Source organism: Theropithecus gelada, chromosome 7b (assembly GCF_003255815.1).
Source record: "Theropithecus gelada isolate Dixy chromosome 7b, Tgel_1.0, whole genome shotgun sequence".
In the NCBI taxonomy this organism is placed as follows: domain Eukaryota; kingdom Metazoa; phylum Chordata; class Mammalia; order Primates; family Cercopithecidae; genus Theropithecus; species Theropithecus gelada.
In genome coordinates this window covers 68,318,391-68,335,371 of record NC_037675.1, presented here as the reverse complement: position 1 = coordinate 68,335,371, position 16,981 = coordinate 68,318,391, and the positions used below count along the sequence as shown (strand labels likewise).

Genomic DNA, 16,981 nt, shown 5'->3' with positions numbered 1-16,981 from the left:
TGAAAAACAAAGGGAACACTTGCATGAATGAAAAAAGAAAAATCGATGTAAAATCCTATATACCCAGCAGAACATCATAGGAAAACTACTGAAAATAAGTTATAGACCAAAAATAGTTAAAATGCTTTATTATGTAATTTTAGTATCATCAAAATATTAAATTCTTTCCCATACTGGGTGATGCCTTTCTCATTAGAAGAGGGTTAAAGGGAATCATCTTTTATTTTAAGTCTCAAAATTCTGCTTTGCTAACAAATGAGAATAAATCCCCAAACAAACATGTTATAAAGGAGGAGAAATTAGATAACAGTGAATTAGGCCAGAAATCAGTTACTCAAATGTCCATAGGAGTCAGGCATTTAATGTAAGTGAGTAAAATAGTCTGGAAGGTCTAAAGAATATTAGCTGAGTATTGATACAGTATATTATATCAGTGGTGGGCCAGCAATGTCGATCTGACTTTTTTAAATGTTCTAAACTGATTTCGAAAATGAGCTATCCCCAATTGTATACTCAACAGAATTATCTGCCAACAACTAGGTTATTTCTTTTTTCTGTCTTTTTTTTTTTTTTTTTGAGACAGAGTCTTGCTCTGTCGCCAGGCTAGAGTGCAGTGGCGTGATCTCTGCTCACTGCAACCTCCACCTCTCGGGTTCAAGCGATTCTCCTGCCTCAGCCTCCCGAGTAGCTGGGATTACAGGCACCTGCCACCACGCCCAGCTAACTTTTTGTATTTTTAGTAGAGACAGGGTTTCAGCATGTTGACCAGGCTAGTCTTGAAATCCTGACCTCAGTTGATCCGCCCACCTTGGCCTTCCAAAGTGCTGGAATTACAGGTGTGAGCCACCACACCCGGACTATTTCTTAAAAGAGGGCTTTGTATGTTATCTATTAGTAGACAGAATATCCTGGCGAAAATTAGTTGTCATCCAAGTGCAGAAGTAATACCACACTGAAAATGAATGGAGTTAGCTGGGAATTATAACTTCTGGTCTCATATCTTCAAAAGATTTCATGAAGTCTCTCATTTAGAATCAGAGAGGTGTAGGTGTTCCCGGCCCTAGGATTAACCTGGATGACAGGGGACGGGTGAACTATGTATAATGCTTAACCATGGTACCGGTAGTCATTTACATAAAGGATCAGAGCTCTTGGACTGAGTATACCACTGTAATACTGCTTTTATGGAAAATATATATATATAAAGGATGCAATAGCCACCATTTTGACCAGAATGTTTTCAAGAAACATAGGCCAGTTTGCTCATTTGATTTTATCAATGGTTCTTTAAGTTGATCCACAAACCCATGAGGGTCCTGGAGACCCTTTCAGGGCTTGACAAAGTCAGAATTATTTTACTAATAGTATGAAGACATTATTTGCCATTTTTGCTGCATTGACATTTGCACTGATGGGGTACAAAATCAATGGTGGATTGACATCCTAGTATAAATCAAGGAGTAGATCCAAGTAGTAGGAACAATCACTGTTCTATTTACTGCCATCTTCTGTTTTTCTTTCTTTTTTTTTTTTTTTTTGAGACGGAGTCTCACTGTGTCTCCCAGGCTGGAGTGCAGTGGCGTGATCTCGGCTCACTGCAAGCTCCCGCCTCAGCCTCCCAAGTAGCTGGGACTACAGGCGCCCGCCACCGTGCCCGGCTAATTTTTTGTATTTTTAGTAGAGACGGGGTTTCACCATGTTAGCCAGGATAGTCTCGATCTCCTGACCTCGTGATCCACCCACCTCGGCCTCCCAAAGTGCTGGGATTACAGGCTTGAGCCACCGCGCCCGGCCCTGTTTTTCTTTTTTAAAAAACTAGTTTCATATACTGTCCTCAATGACATAGTAAATTTAATATTTACTATATCCTCAATGTAATATTTATATTTACATGATTAATTACAATATTATATGACAATATTAATACATATTAAATTTACTATTTAATATTAATTAATTAAATTTAATTAATTAAAATTAACTAAAACTTGGCCCTTGAATGTGACAAAATGGGAAAATTAAATTAATTAAAACTTGGGCCTTGAATGTGACAAAATGGGAAGTATGAATAAAATACTTCTGCATACCAAAGGATGGTGCTTGTCTCAAGGAAAATCACTTATTTATGCAGTTGTTTGAGTTGTAAGCTGAATAGTTAGTTTTAAATAAAGAAAACCATTTTTACTTGAAAGAATGAAATAACTAATAACTTATTATTCAGACTTAGATGTTTGGTATACATTTTCTCAAAAATAAACAAAGTCTGTCAATTCAAGAAAAAACTATTTGTTGCTTTTTTTGCCAGTGATACTATTTCTAGCTTTTTTTTTTTTTTTTTGAGACAGACTTGCTCTGTTGCCCAGGCTGGAGTGCAATGGTGCAATCTTGGCTCACTGCAGCCTCCACTTCTCAGGTTCAAGTGATTCTCCTGCCTCAGCCTCCCAAGTAGCTGGGACTACAGGCATGTACCACCACACCTGGCTAATTTTTGTGTTTTTAGTATAGACGGGGTTTTACCGTGTTGGCCAGGCTGATCTCAAACTCCTCACCTCAAATAACCCGCCTGCCTCAGCCTCCCAAAGTGCTACAATTATAGGTGTGAGCCACCATGCCCGGCCCAATTTCTAGCTTCAAAGCATAAATTAGAACTTAGAAAATGTCTATATGCCACTATGAGCTTAAGAACTTGCAATACATCCCAGACTTTTTAGATGAGCTTGGTCATTATATTAATGAAGGTGATTTTTTGATATAATATAACAAAATATGCCAACTTTTGGAAGAATTTATACTTTCCAAATGACCAATATATGTATTCCAAAATCATGCCTGGGTAAAAGATCCATTCGAAGTGCAAGACAGACCAATGGATTTTAAGGTATGAGTATGGAATGGTCCTAGCCAAGGTTTTAGATTCAACATTTCAACTAACCTTTACTTAACTAACAATTGTAAATTTTTGGTATGGTATCAAAGAATATCCGCAACTGTAAAAAAAATGTGAACAATATAGTCCTTCCTTTTCTTTTTTTTTTTGAGATGGAGTCTCGCTCTGTTGCCCAGGCTGGAGTGCAGTGGCACGATCTCGGCTCACTGCAAGTCCTTCCTTTTCTAACTATATCTGTATGAGGTTCAATTTGTTCTTCAACCAAAATAACGTATTACAACAGACTTAATACAGAAACAAATGTGAGAATCCAGTTATTTTCTATTAAGCGAGATATTAACATATATTTGAAAAAATGTCAAACAATGCTGTTATTTTAAGATTTTTTTTTGGTTTGGAAAATACACTTATTTTTTCATAAATAATATGTTGTTTATGTTAACATGTAAAGGCTTTACTATTTTTATTTTAAACAAACAAGTAAATATTTAAAAATTTCTCAGTCTTTCTTTTTGAGACGGAGTTTCACTCTGGTTGCCCAGGCTGGAGCTTAATGGCGCGATCGCGGCTCACCGCAACCTCTGCCTCCTGGGTTCAAGCGATTCTCCTGCCTCAGCCTCCTGAGTAGCTGGGATTGCAGGCATGTGCCACCACGCCCGGTTAATTCTATATTTTTAGTAGAGACAGGGTTTTTCCACGTTGGTCAGGCTGGTCTTGAACTCCCTACCTCAGGTGATCCACCCACCTCAGCCTCTCAAAGTGCTGGGATTACAGCCACCACGCCCAGCCTTCAGTTTTAATTCCTAGTACAACAAACATTGTTAGATATAACCCACATAAACAGACGTAATTTGGGGTCCTTAATAATTGTTAAAAGGATGAAGGGGTCCGGAGACCAGTATGTTTGAGAACTGCTGGATCTAACCAATAATGCAGAGAATATCATTGCTCAACACCCCCCAGATGAGGTAAACGTTCACAAAAGAAAACATATATTTTGTTCAGAGAATGTATTTTTGATCTCACTAATTCACTGGTTTCCAACTTTTTTGTTGTGTGTTGACAGTATGTGTAGAATCTATTTCTATAATGTCGTTAACAGCTGAACATATTGTTGTAGCAATGTTGATACAATTTCAGCAAAAGCAAAGAAACTTGATGTCTAGTATAGTCTTACTGATTTTGGTTAGGCTCTTTAAAATAGGAAAAAAATAATTTGCTGTCACCAGTTAGTGACATGATTTAGGCTGGAAGTATGGCCATTTTATGAGCTTCTCCAGAGACTTGGGAACCCAGGTTTAGTCAATGACCTAGCCACATCACATAATCTCCCTGGTGTTCACAAAGGAAAATAGTGACAATATGTAATAGTTTGTAAAAACTAACATTACTAGGAAAACATCCCGGAGAAAATATTATGCTGATATAGAATCAACAGTGTCATTTTTATAGGTAAAGGAACTCACACTGCGTTTCAGACTCACACATTAAAAACCTTGAGTTAAGAATATAGCTTAACCAGAGCAATCTAAATTCTTTCACTCAAAGGACAATAAGAGAAACCTACAAAGAAGTAATAATTACATATTTTGTTTGAATATAGTATTAGACATTAGTGGATTAAAGGTATATACCCCTCATATAAAGATATTTCAATAAATATACATTTTAATTGTTGTATAATCTTTAGTTCAATTAGATATTGATAGTATTTATATTTTCTTCTTAAGAGCAAAAAAAAAAAAAAAAAAACCACAACTTGCTGGTTAGTCTAAGAACAAAATTCTTTGCTAACTTTTAAGGTACAGGAAAATATGTGACTATAAACTCTATTTACTTACTCAAAATCAAACTTCAGATGTTTAGGGACTAAAAGGATAATAAAATTAGTCTTTAAAAATATTCTCTATTTTAATAAAATCTAAAAGGAATGGTAAATTGAAAGTTTGAAACATTTTTATTTTTTGCTCTAATCATTATTTTCTACCTTAAGCGTCTTGATTTCTTTCTTTTCCTTTCTTTCCTTCCTTTTTTTTTTTTTTCCTGGAGACAGAGTTTTTTGTTCTGTTGCCCAGGCTGGACTGCAGTGGCTTGATCTCAGTTCACTGCAACCTCTGCCTCCCAGGTTCAAGCAATTCTTGCACCTCGGCCTCCCAAGAAGGTGGGATTACAGGCATATGCCACCACGCCTGGCTAATTTTTTGTATTTTTAGTAGAGATGGGGTTTTGCCATGATGGCCAGGCAGGTCTCAAACTCCTGTCCTCAAGCAATCCACTGGCCTTAGCCTCCCAAAGTGCTGGGATTACAGGTGTGAGCCACTGTGCCCGGTCTTGATTTTTTCTAAATAGAGATGCTGCTGTCCTTCATAATTGAAAATTGGCACTCATCTAAGCTATGAATCATGCTCACTTTAAAAGAGAATTTATCAATTACAGAATTATTCTTTCAGCGAATTGTTTTTAGAAGACTATCCTTATTTTAGGAGTCTCGCTCTGTCACCCAGGCTGGAGTGCAGTGGCCGGATCTCAGCTCACTGCAAGCTCCGCCTCCCGGGTTCACGCCATTCTCCTGCCTCAGCCTCCCGAGTAGCTGGGACTACAGGCGCCCGCCGCCACGCCCGGCTAAGTTTTTTTGTATTTTTAGTAGAGACGGGGTTTCACCGTGTTAGCCAGGATGGTCTCGATCTCCTGACCTCGTGATCCGCCCGTCTCAGCCTCCCAAAGTGCTGGGATTACAGGCTTGAGCCACCGCGCCCGGCCGTCTATACTTCTTTAAATAGAATTTACGTACTATTTGACTTAGGCACTATTTTACTTAGGACAATGAAAGTCAAATATCCCAACTTTGTTCTGGAAAGATACTTCACTGTCATAAAGCAAGAGGAGTGAAAATCATTTCTCATTTCAGTCAGATTTCATTAAAAGAAAATATATGATATAAAAGAGAAATGACTTTTCCCTATATACAATATCATTTCAGCAAACAAATGTGCTGGAGAAAATGTAATCTATGAAGTATTGTTTAGAAAAGATAATACACAGTTATCTTCATTAGGTTGTAATGAGGGTACCAAAAAAACAAAAAGAAATCAAGACCTGGTATATTTTTATATATTTTGTTCTCACTATAGCTGGAGAATCTTAAACGATCAAAGCATAATTTAGGATGTTATATTGCAATATAACTATACTGAAACATTTATTATAATATTGTACTATTATAGTTGTTGACCTAAATAAATACATTAACACATGTGGATGGACAGGAAGTGTTTCAGCTTACAAATGGCGCAATGATAAAAAGCTACAGAGGGAGACATTGGAACTGTTAGTTTTGAATCATAACTTGGTTATTTAACCCTTTGCATTTTCACAAAGACTTGGTTAAGTGCTTCTGATAGCTATTTCCATAATATTATGTACTCTTGATAATCAATCCTAGCATTTATTATACTTTAATTTTTAGTAGTCTGATCTATCTATTTGTAGAAGTTGGAACAATGTCTACTTGCTCACTATTGCTATTCCACTACCAGGCAAAAACTTATTTAATGAGTTAATAAACACTGTTGTAGAGATAAGGATGGTGAGTCAAATAACAGACACAAAACTCAGTAAAGGTAAGTAACTTGCTTAATTTAGTGTGGTTATGAGTAGAGAAGAAAGCATTTCCATCCAGATCTTCTATTATCAGTCAAGTGCTCTTTCTATTACTGATCATTCAAAACTATATTGTATTTCTGATGTAGACAAAATACATTTGCACATACATTTCTGTGCATGAAAATCTGTGCATGCCTAATCTGAAATGTAGAAAGGATTTCTACAGGATTTGGCTAACACTAATATGTACTAAGTTATAAATATCATAATCAAGATGCAGTAAAAATAAGAATTTCAAACTCAAATTGTATTTCCAATTTTGTGCTAGATATCACTCCTTGGTTGTTTCACATATACCTCAGATTACACATTCCCAATCAAGACGCATTACACTCTTTTCTTTTACCCTCAAGACTTGGTACTTATCTTTTATTCCTTAGTATAGTTAATAACATTATCATCTACCCAGTACCTCAGATTTGAAACCCCAAAACTGCTTTTGGACTTCTCGGCCTCAAATTTTTACGCTAAAAAATTAAAATAAAGAATTCACCTAGAACAGAGCTCAGTGCTAAAATTTATAGTCTTGATATTTGACTCAGTGGGAAAAGGCAAAAAGACTCATTAATTTAAATAAAAAAGAATAGATATTTGAAATTGGCTGTTGACATCACTGAATTAGACTATTCACATACTAATAAAGTTTTAGTGTAAGAGTTCTTGACTGGTGACACCTGCCTTTAAAGTGGTCATTATTGATCAATATAATTCCTAAAACCTTCACACAGCACAAAAGCTCATATTTGGTTTTCAATCATTCTTCATGCCCCTGGTGAAATGTTAGGTCTTCTCTACTCACCCTATCTAAATGAAGTTCCCCTGTTATTATTTTCTACCACCATAACATTTTCATTTCTTCTTAGCATGTATAGTATTTCAATTATAATTATTAAATTAATGTGAAATTGTAATTGTTAAAGTGATTATCTACCTGTTTATTTTACATGTTGAGCATCCCTGTCTGAAAATATGAAATCTGAGATTTTTTGAGCACAAAGGAAATGCTCATTGGAGTATTCTGGATTTCTGATTAGGGATGTTCAACCGGCTTAAGTATCTGCAAATATTCCAAAATCTGAAAAAATCTGAAATCTGAAATCTGGTCCCAAGCATTTGGATTAGGGATACTCAACCTGTAATATACGACTAAATTGTAAACTCTATGAAGACAAGTAGTATATCTGTCACTGATATTAAAGCACTTATAAGAGCACCTAGTTGTCTCATGACTTATGAGACTTTTCTTATTAGAAAGGTAAATTTCACTTCCTTCTGTCCTTTAATTTATTTTTTAAACATTATTTCCAGATGCCTAATTGGAATAGATTAACTCCTTTTAAAATATCAATATTCAAATTAGTTTCTTTTAGTATATTAATATTCTAATTCAGCATTTAAAGTTTATATTAAAAATTACACCAAAGTGATAATTTTATCTTTGAGGTATACATTCTAGTGCTGATAAAAATTATCCAAAAGAAGGCTGGGCATGGTGGCTCACGCCTGTAATCCCAGTACTTAAGAGAGGCTGAGGTGGGCGGATCACGAGGTCAGGAGATGGAGACCATCCTGGCTAACACGGTGAAACCCTGTCTCTACTAAAAATACAAAAAAATCAGCCAGGCGTGGTGGCGGGCGCCTGTAGTCCCAGCTACTCAGGTGGCTGAGGCAAGAGAATGGCGTGAACCCAGGAGGCGGAGCTTGCAGTGAGCTGAGATCATGCCACTGGACTCCAGCCTGGGTGACAGAATGAGACTCTGTCTCAAAAAAAAAAAAAAAAAAAAAATTATCTAAAAGAAATATAATCTTATTCCCAGACAAAGATATAATGCTTTCTTGAATTCACTGTCAATTTGAACATCTAAGTGTTAACTAAGGAAAAAATATCAAGACAAGCCACTTGCTCTCCTAAAGTTCTGCAATAAGCAAATTAATTTAATGAATATTAACATTATTATTTTTCAGAATTTTACTTTGGTGAATTTGGAAGTACCAAGTGATTTTTCAAATTTTATTTACTATCCTCTTTGTAACTAAAATATAATTGCAAAGTTTTAAAAATACTCAAGAATTATGTATAATTAAATTTAGCTTAAAATATTTTCAAAAAATATTTATAATTTCAGCATATCATTAAGGAAAAAAGAGACTATACCTTGAATACTTCTGTATTCCCAGCTTTTAGGTCTTAGTATTCAGTGAACAAAACATCTTAAAGTGAACTTAACTTTTAGTTTTAAATATTTTCCAGACTTTACAAGTGAGTTTAGCTGGTACAACTGGATTTTAATGCAGTCAAGCTGTAAGTTACTTTGTTTTAATAATATAAAAGACATAGACGAGATTTTTTCCATCTAATTCAGGTTTTAAGAATTCCTTCCTTTAATTCATTTGAAAATGTAGCTTGCTGGCACCCAAATGGCATTGGCGTACATTTAATGTCTACAGTGTTCTTACAGTTTAATGTTTATTGAAGATTTAGGACCTCAGTGTTTTAAATGATAAAATTAGTATCAGTTATTTTTGACATATATCTAAAAATAATGATATACAATGGTAACACTGGAAACATTGCTGAGAAGATTGTAACATGTAATGTAAAACAAATTGCACTATTCACATCAGAAACTGAGATCCCTTCTAGTCAAATTAAATTATAACATTCACAAAACTGATAGAAAAGATGGAATTGAGGAAGACAGCTATATGGTCCTTAAATTTGATGACAGAGGAAAAAACTATAATTTGAAAAATTAACTGTCAGAATCCTAGAACAAATTTAGTGTCTAACATCATGTCTTATTAAATAATAAGGAATGTTACTGTTAATCTTTGGTACCAATATTGCATCCATCAATCAGAGAACTTGAAAGCACAAATGACTAACTTAATCAGGAAAGGAGCATTCCAGGAGAAAGTAGTCACAGCAGTAATAATGTCTGCTAGTTAATTTATCATATACACAAAGATGTGAGCAGCATAGAAGTGTCTCATCCTTTCCCTACCCTATACAACTCAGTGACAGATTATATTAAAAAAAAGACTAAGAAACTGCTTCCCTCTCCCAAAGGTTGGCATTAAAACTTTCTTTCTAATAAATTCAGATTTGTTTGCAAATATTAGGCAGCAACATTCCAAGATGAATATGTTTGAAAAAATTTGGAATGATACTAGAGCAGGGAGCTATCCCAGCCTGGACAAGTTTAAAGAAATCCCTTTGGTGACACAATTTTGTTAATCTTGCTGTTTACTGGCCAAAAGTACATTCATCCTCAGCATAAACAAATAAATTTACATCTATAATGATAAGTATACTAAAAAATAACAAATCTACAACAAAGAAACAGGAGCTACAGAAAGCAATACCCTTAGCTATGATGTAGGAGTAAAACATTTTGAATGAAATCTGTATTGTCCTACTATTGGCCTAATATGACAATTTGTGACACAATGGGTGGGAACTATCTCACACTTTTTCATTTTTCATAGTGTAAACTTGCATGCAATCCAACCTTGACAAGCAGAAGGAAATACTGGTTAGTTTTCCCAGATTACTATAGAAGAGTAGGTGTAAGGTGTGAAGCAACTGTACTTACTTTTGGTGTTGGGCAGGAAGCTGTAGAGAGGCGAGATGTAGCCTGAGCACGAGGCGATTCTGAAGGAGTAGTGCTGAGGGAGGCTGTGTCTCGTGGGAGCACCTGAACACCACGAGAAATGATGGAGTCTGGAATCTGAACAAGGGGAACAACTATGGTTTAATATTCTGAAAATGCCAATAACATGTAGAATCAAGACCCCCCCCACTTTTTTTTTTTAAGCATTCTTTGCTGCTCAGCTCTGACATATTTGGTGTCACTTACTGTTAGGTATAAATGCATCCAACAACTTGAGATGGAATAGAAACTTTCAGATTTAAAGTATTTTCCCTGGCAAGTACCATTTCCTAAAATGTTTTAATATGAGAGGCAGTATAATATTGTGGTTAGGAATAAAGGATTTGTCATTCATATACCTGCTATGCCATTTAATAGTTTGAAATCTTGAGCAAGCTATTTAATTCCTAGATATTTTCCATTTCCTTTTTAGATCAGTCTCCAACCATTTTCACCCTCTCTGCTCTAAGCTGACCTGTATGGACACCATCAACAAATTATTTTCTGCCCTGGCTTCCAGTTGGGTTCAGTCAGTGGAAGGCACTGGCAGAAGACTGTGAGTTGGGATAGGGTAAGGTCTGGCATTTATTCTCCTAGCTCCCTCTCTACCAGGTCATCATAGGTTGGCTGTGTCACTCAACTCAAGATCACAGCTTGTGTCAGACTGCCCTTCTTGCTTATAGCTCTTTTTCTAGATTCTAACAGCACTCCTTCCCTTTGCCCCATTAGGTAGGAGCATTAATGGTTCCCAGTGTTACTAGTCCCAGGCATTCCATGATGTCTTGTGGTTTTCCCTAAATTCTATTCAAACCTTTGTACATTCTATAGGTTCTTATTGAACTCTCCTCAATTACCTATTTAAGCATGCTATCTGAGTTCTGCTAGGAGCCTGATGGATATACCTTTTGAATTGCCACTTCCTTAATCTGAAAATTGAGGATAACAATAGAATCTGCCTCACTGGAATCCTGCAGCGGTTAAGTAAAATAATGTGTGTAAATTATTTAGCACTTTCAAGTGGTAAATATTTAATAAGTGTTGGTTATTATTACTGTTATTATTATACCTATCATCATAGTAAAGACTGATGTAATTGTCACCATTCTAAAAATATACAAACATAAAGACTAATACTGTAGATTATTTTTAACATTATTAATATATGCTGATTATAAATTTATTACTTTAGGATTTGCATAATTTAGTTCATGTTCTGGGCTACCAGTAATGGGCATAAGTGTTCTAAGAATGGGAACATGAGGACTTTCAAATTTTGTGCACAAGACTTGAAACATATGATAAAAAAACAAGCAATTAACATTTAATCAACAAATATCACTTACTATGTGAAAAGAAGAGAGAAACAGCCAGACTTCGTGACTAAAAGGTATTCCTAATATTATGCATCATTTCTGTCTCACAAAACTAATACTATTTCTATAGAATCTCCTTTATTTAGTTTCTATACCAACATCCTTAATTCCAAAGATATTGCTACCATTTCAGTGTTTGAAATTTTATGTGGTTTATAAACAACACAGCCATAAGTAGTAGGAATTTTGAGAAGCAAGACGACTCCATTTGCTAACATATTTGAGTACTGAATTGTGACAAATATTTCCAAGAAATAAAGAAAGTCTAATTTTGAAGAGCTATTTGTTGCCACTTATCTAATTAAAAAGGCCATGTATTTAAAAGAAGGTAAAATACCCATATAATGCCTTACATGACATCACATCCCTCTCCTTCACAGCAATGACCATATTTATAGAAAGTATCACAACATTTATGTGTGTAATACTTTGATCAATGTCTATCTCCCAAATTAGAAAGCACTGTCATGATGGAACTGTGTTTTGCTACTATTGTATGTCTAGTATCTAATGAAGCAACTGCAAAAATAATGTCTCTCTGTGTGTGATATATATCTCCAGACTTATACACATAACTGCATATATACACTACATATCTCTGTGTGTATATATGCCTCAATGTAAATTTAAAATCAGGATATTTGAGGGAGAAGATAAGTTTAGATTTTGTGGCTAGGTACTTTTGGGCTACTAGTCTGGAGCTATTTGATGAGGTATATGGGTCTGGAACTCAGGAAAAAGTTAGGACATGTAATTTCGGAATTATCAATGGAGGTAGTAATTTGAGTCATTCAAATGTGTCAGATCACTTGCAGAGAATATGTGAAAGAACAAAAGACAATGGTTGAAAATTTGAGGTAACATTCATATTAAGAGTTAAGAAAACAAACTGAAGGAAGATAAGATCTCTAAGATAAGGATATATAGGGTAACCATACATCTGATTTTTCCTTGAACAATCTGGGTTTATACCTATTATGCTGGCTTAATTATTAAACAGCATTCATTTTCAAAAGCATTCTGTTTCGGAAGATAAATTATTTGGTGTTCCTATCATAAGAAACTATTAGAGAAAAAAGAGGCAAGTAGAGATGGGTGAGTATCAAGGGAATGAAAAAAAGAAGACAGTTGCAAGATTTAAAAAAAAACAAATATGGGAGAAAATAGGAATAGAGAGAGAGAGCTGAAAAGAAGCCATTACATCCAGTTATTAAAGAAATTACCAGTAAAGTTAAAAATAGATGCAAATTGAGGAATTGAGTAGGCATGATAAAGCAAAGTAAATTGTGGGTAAAAGAGACAGACATTTATTACTACTATTACTACTATTTTTTTTGGTACTGCAGGAGAGGCCTTATTGATGAGAATAAGGGGAAGTAAAAGTGGTAAAGATAACTTTAGGAGAGCAGTAAAATTCTCAAAAAATGCATTGATAAATGAAAATGAAGGACAAAGCAAAAGAATTTTCAATTACCATTGTGGATCCAGTTAATATCAATAAACACAAATTTACAATTTCATTACATAGTCTGGAACAAATCTTCACCCCAATGTTAAAAAAAAAAAACTGCCTATGCTGGAGATACAGACTTAGAAATTATTGCAGATATACAGTTGTTGAAGTTACAGAAATAAATGAGATCCTAAAGATGAAGAGCATATAAGAAGAATATGTCAAGACAGATACTAGAAAAATGGGGAAGAATTAGACAATGAAGAACAGATGGTAGTAATTAGTTACCTGAGAGAAAATTTCATTATTTGATGAAGATAGAACCTGATTACAAGGGGTCAAGAAAAAACTGGAGGTAAGGAGAAGGAGTCAGTGAATATAGATTACTCTGTCGATAGACAATTGTATTGTTTTCATTTTGAGGACATTAGGAAAAATGCCACAACCCATGGGTGTTATGATACCCATGTGAGTAAATTTCTGGGAGATATGTATATACACATGCACATTCAGGGATAGAATGGTTGGTTATAGGGTATGAATACCTTCTTTAAGAAATTTCTAAGTTGGTTAAGCCAATCTATACATCTGTCCACAAAGAACAGTTTCTCTTATTCTACAATTCAGTTCTACCCAGCATTGTTGGTATTATTCATTTTAAAAAATTTGGTGGGCGTGTAACAATATTGCGTTATGGTTTTATTTTCCCTTTCTCTGATTCTTAGTGAGAATGAGCATCTTTTCATACATTTATCAGTCATTTAGGTTTTCTCTCTTGTGAAGTCCCCATTCAAATCTTTGCCCATTTTTTCTCCTTATTTGGTTGTTCCTTTCTTACTAAAGTGTTAGATTTTAGTATTTATTCTGGATAACTAGTCTTTTATCAATTCTATATAGTGTGAATATCTATTCCTATTCTGTAGCTTGTCTTTTACCTTACTTTATCATGTCAATTGATGAACGAAATCTTTTAATTTTAATGTTGCTAAATATATCAATATTTTCCTTTATGTTTAGTGGTTTTCGTGTCTTAAAAGGAATCCTTCCTGAGTGACATCAGTGAAAATAGCAGAATAGAGAAATCCAAAATTCCATCACTCTACTAAAGCAGAAAATAAATTGGTAAAAACAGCCAGAATGAACTTTAGCAGAACTCTGAAAATGAATAAAATGATTACAACCAGGTGAAAGGTTAATCAAGAAAAATAAACAAAAAAGGTGGCCCTGAAGACAACAGTCCACATTTCCAATACAGGTCTGTAGTACCAGAGGGAAAACAAACCTTATTCTGAAAGAACTGTGGATTTTTTTTGTTTTGAAATATCTTATGGCTTATTGAAGGACACACTCGAAGGGCTTGCCTTTATTTCACCTAACTCAGAATACTCCCAGGGTCGAGGCAGCTATTCCTTGGGGAGTGTTTGTTCAAATATTTAAAGGCAAATGTATTAGCCACTGTCATCTGGGCACGGAAAAACAGGACAAAAAATAGATAAAGTGAAAAACCTGGGAGTGAGGGCTATGGAATGAGGTACTTTAAGGCATAAGGACTCTGAAAAGCTCCCACGTATCCTTTGGACTCTAAAAGGTCAGGTTTATGTTCAGTTTATGTCCAGGGCTGGACATATCCTCAGAAAAGACCTGAGAAGGTTCTATTCTCTCACTTGCGGATAAACTTGAGGCTCTATACAAGCAGGAAGTGAAAGCTAATGAAAAGTTATAAATTGCCTGGCTGAGTGTTGAAGTGTGACCTAATATATACAAACAGCTCATCTGCAAAAACTGGAAGATTTTCTCTGATTTTTTTGTTTTGTTTTTATTATTATTATTCATATTTTGGTTCCAGGCATTTAAGGAAATACCTGTCAAATAGCTAGCTGACTACTAAGCAAACAATAGAAACTTCAGAGGTTATGCACAACAAAGAAATACAAGCTAGAAAAAAGTATTTCAAAAAACGAACTAAACAAACAAACAACTACTACTGCTGAACAAGCAGCAACAAAAAGCCCCAGGGAGAGGGGAGAATCTAATTTCCAGAGTTGCTATTTATAATATTTAAATGTCAAGTTTTCAACAAAAAATTATGAAGTATGCAAAGAAGTAAGAAAGTATAACCTGTACAAAGGAGAAAAAAGGAAAAGAAAAAAGAAATAAACAGAAACTGTCTCTGAGAAAGTTCAGACACTGAGCTGACTAGACAAAGATTTTAAATTAATTATTTTAATAAAGTTTAGCTCAAAGAGCTAACGGAAACTATAAACAAAGAACTAAAGGCAAGCACAAGAATGATGCCTCACCAACAGGGAATCTCAATAAAAAGACGAATATCATAAAAAGAAACCAAATACAAATTCTAACACTGCACTGAAAATTACAACAGAAATGAAAAATTCACTAGTGGGACTCAATAGCAGATTTGAGCTGAAAATAAGGTGATTAACATGATCTAGTCTGAGGATCAGAAAGAAAAAAAAATAAAGGAAAATAACAACATGGATTAAATAAAGAAAAATAACAACATGGCTTAAGCAATCTGTGGAATACCATCAAGCGTACTGAGATATGATTAATCATGGTCCCAGAAGGAGAGGGAGAAAGAAGCAAAGAGATTATTTGAGGAAATAATGCCTAAAACTTTCCAAATTTGATGAAAGACAAGAATGCACACAAGAAATTCAACAATCCCAATCTGGATAAACTAAAAAAGACTGACACCAAGATACATTATAATCAAACTGTTGAAAGTGACAAAGACGAAGAGAGAATTCTGATCCTCAGTAAGATTTACAGCTGATTTCTCAAGAGAAACCATGACAGTCAGAAAGCAGTGGAATGATATGGTCAAAATGTTGAAAGATGAAAAATCTGTCAACCAAGAATTCTTTATCTGATAAAATTAAATTTCAAAAACGAAGAAAAATTACAATATTCCCAGATAAACAAAAACTGAGTGAGTTCATTGCTCATAAATCTGCCCTACAAAAAATTTCTAAAGGGAGGCCTTCGGGCTGAAATAAAAAGAAACTAGCCAGTAATTGTAATTGACATGAAGAAGTACAGAACTCTACATAGGTAAACACAAAGGACAGTACCTTATGTATATTTTTGTTTGTGAATCCTCTTTTCTACCCCATATAATTTTAAAAAACTACATTAAGCAATAACTATAGATCTATGTTGATGGACATACAATATATTAATTTATAATTTATGAAAATAACATAAGTAGGGGACAAGGTATGAAGTTGTTGTATAATATTGAAACTAAGTTGGTATTAATTCAAACTAGATTGTTATGAGCTAAGATGCTAATTGTAATTCCCCGGGAAAACACTAGCACAATAACTAAATAATAGTAAATGTCACAAGGAGAATCAAAATGGTACACCAGAAAATATCTATACAGAAAAAAAGGAAGTAATAGAGGAGATAAAAAACAAAAATGATATAATATATATAAAAATAGCAAAATGGAAGAAACTCTTCTTTATAGTAATTGCATTAAATGTACGTAAACTATCCAATTCAAAGATGGAAACTGGCTGAATGAATTAAAAAATACTATAATCCAACTAGAATCATGCATTGCATAATGACAATTTGATAGACAACAGATGACATATACAACAGTGGTCCCATAATATTATAATACTATATTTTTCCTGTACCTTTTCTATGTTTAGATATGTTTCAAAACACAAACACTTACCATTATGCTACATTGCTTATGGTATTCATTACAGTAACATGCTGTACAGTTTTGCAGCCTAGGACTAGGAACAACAGGTTATACCATTTGGCCTAGGTGTGTAGTAGGTTATACCATCTAGGTTTGTGTAATTATACTCACTCTATGATATTTGCATAAAAACAAAATCACTGGAGTATGATTGTTTATGCTATCTACAAGAGATTCAAATTAGATTCAAAAGATCCAAATAAGTTGAAG

At 34.5% G+C, this 16,981-nt stretch overlaps 1 protein-coding gene across 7 annotated transcripts in view; it reads right to left on the bottom strand.

Moving 5' to 3' along the window:
* GPHN (gephyrin) overlaps window positions 1–16,981 on the bottom strand; it is a 719,765-nt gene that overhangs the window by 217,925 nt on the left and 484,859 nt on the right. For all 7 annotated transcript variants that reach the window (XM_025392025.1, XM_025392028.1, XM_025392024.1 and 4 more), the window contains one exon: window positions 10,147–10,281. In XM_025392025.1, coding sequence (XP_025247810.1) covers window positions 10,147–10,281 — 135 coding nt within the window. The remainder of the gene's footprint in view (window positions 1–10,146; window positions 10,282–16,981) is intronic.